Below are 2,500 nucleotides of genomic sequence, written 5' to 3' on the forward strand. Positions count from 1 at the left end.
GAACTGTTACTAGCTAGAGGAGTTTGAAGTCCATATAAATCTTTTTTATTCATGTCGATTGGAATATGTAATAAAAATTTATTATTTGCAATTTCATATGCATTTTCATAGTCATAAATACTGAAATCAAGATCATTCTTTGCTTCATTTTTTATTCCATAAATCAGAACATATATTGGCAAAAGATTTGGGCTATCGTTGTCAAAATTACACTGAATGTTAAAATATAAACGTCGTTGTATTAATTGTGAAGTACCACCTGGAGACAAGTTCAAGATCCTACGATAATACTTATAATCCGAATTTACTTTTTTTGTTATACTTTTGTCTATATTTATATTCATTTTTTCAAAACTAATCTAAAAAGAATTGAATTCCATACTGTAAAAAGGGGATTTTTGAAAATATATTTCAAGACAGACTGTATAATGATTGCTGAAATTGTCTCTAATCAACTTGAAAAGATCGAAATCGAAACGACCTTTGAATAGATTTGAACCGTCTGGAATTTTTTGAATTTTCATGGTGAAAGCTTTTTTGTTTATTTGATGTGGTGAATCAGAATAAGTGATTAGATCGGCGTCTTGAATTCCGAAATCAGCTGTTAATTCACCAGCATCCATTGCATATTTCAACACATTTTCTCTGTTTTCATGTGTGCTTATATGACTTTCAGCTATTTTTATGTCTGTATATTCTATATTTTGAGTAGACACTGCTGCAATTCCATCATTAACTTGCTTTAAAGTTACTGCATCTTGATTATGTGTAGCGTTTTTAACATTACTTATTTGGAAATTATTCATGTCAAGATTTGAAGTCATTTTATTGTTTCCGTCTATTTTCAAACTTTTTGAATCTTGGGTATCCACATATGCCTTATTGGTACTGCTGCTACTGAATTGTGGAGGAGCCAGACCAAAAATTTGTCTTTTGTTGTTAGATAAACTGGAATTGAATTGTATCGAGTTTTGCATAATACCCCCAGAGTTTTTTGACACAAATGTGTTGTCAAGGTATTTTAAATTAACAATATCACTATTATTATGATCACTTAATACGAAATCAGGTACTTGAATTTTTCCTAAAAATGTTTGAGATGATGTCTTTGTGAGATCGGCTTTTTTCTTAAGTTCATCATTTACATATTTACGATTTACAGCAGATGTATCATTACTCACGTTTTCAATTCCGTAAATGCTATTATTAGTGCATTGAATATCCCCTTTCATAGTTCCTCCAGTTAAATGTAAATATTTACTCAGCTCATTGTTTAATTGAGTGAAATTGATAGCATCGTTGCCACTAGTAGCTGTTTTGAGATTCACTATTTTATTGTTTTTCATGTCAAGATTGTTTGTCAAACCACTTTTTAAAATATAATCATTTAGCTCTGTTTTATCAGCTTTTGAGACTAGACCAGTTTGTAATTGATGTCTATTTACTGCATCACTATTTTCAGTTCCTTCTGCAAGATTGCTGATTTTTTTATTTTTCATATCAATAGGATTTTGGGCTTCAATATTGGCACTATTTGTATTTAAATCGAAATAAAAAGCTTCAAGTTGTAAATGTGTGAGTGCATCAGCAGTCCCATGCCTTCCTGGTCCAACGTTTTCGATTCTACTGTTGTTCGTATCAAGTAAACCATTCATCTGATCAGTTCCATCTTTTTTTAAAGTTCTGAAAACCTCAGAAGCAACATATTGTTTCGTACTTGCACCACTATTTGATTCTTGTTCAGCGACATTTCTCAATTTTTTATTGTTGATATCATAATCCTCATCCTCAGTCAATTTGAAACGAACACCTGGTAATCCATGAATTGATTCACCTATCGTTGAAGATGATGGTGATGGTAATCGTCCATTTGAATAACTCATTATATTACATTATACTTTTTCATTGAAGTTTTTGGTTGTGAATTTTCGTGACTTATCAATATACACGAAGCAATATGGTTCTTTAGTTGCTTTCTCATATAATTCTTTTGGAATACTGTTTTCACGACAAATTAGGCTCCTCTCATCAGCACTTGGGAAATCATAAATAGAGAAATGTGAGCAGTTCGATCTTATGTCTTTTGGTGTCTTAAAGTAGCTCTGACTAAGATAAATCACACTGCAATTTTTATGTCTCCCCCGTATAAAATAGTCGACTAATGGTTTTTGTTTCTTATGACATACGAAATCGTCGAATATTACCAGTTTCTGACCATCGTCTGTTAATTCTGATACTGGCAGTATTTGATCATTGCTTGCTTCAATAACATTATAACCAGCCTCATCACCTATTGGTTGGAATACATCCATAAGATTCTGGTACTTGGACTGCTCTAAGTTTTTCGCATAGAGGAAGATCTTATCAAAGAAGAGCAGTTCCATGATCATATGCATCAGTGTATTCGTTTTTCCCGACCCGGATGGGCCGCAAATCAGCATTCGGAAACATTGGTTAGGCATAAAATCATATAATTGTCTTAAGTTCGAGATTACATCGT

General features: G+C 32.2%; 1 protein-coding gene across 1 annotated transcript; it reads right to left on the minus strand.

The window, feature by feature from the left end:
* Window positions 1-359: 359 nt before the first annotated feature.
* LOC137970689 (autotransporter adhesin SadA-like) lies at window positions 360-1,883 on the minus strand. The gene has a single exon (XM_068817225.1). It carries the CDS (start codon window positions 1,881-1,883, stop codon window positions 360-362), a length of 1,524 nt encoding a protein of 507 aa, XP_068673326.1.
* Window positions 1,884-2,500: the final 617 nt, after the last annotated feature.

Source organism: Montipora foliosa, chromosome 1, assembly GCF_036669935.1.
Source record: "Montipora foliosa isolate CH-2021 chromosome 1, ASM3666993v2, whole genome shotgun sequence".
Classification (NCBI taxonomy): Eukaryota; Metazoa; Cnidaria; class Anthozoa; order Scleractinia; family Acroporidae; genus Montipora; species Montipora foliosa.

Bases quoted from the DNA above. Each gene is read 5' to 3' on its own strand.
- LOC137970689 (XM_068817225.1), bottom strand. From the start codon at position 1,883: ATGAGTTATTCAAATGGACGATTACCATCACCATCATCTTCAACGATA.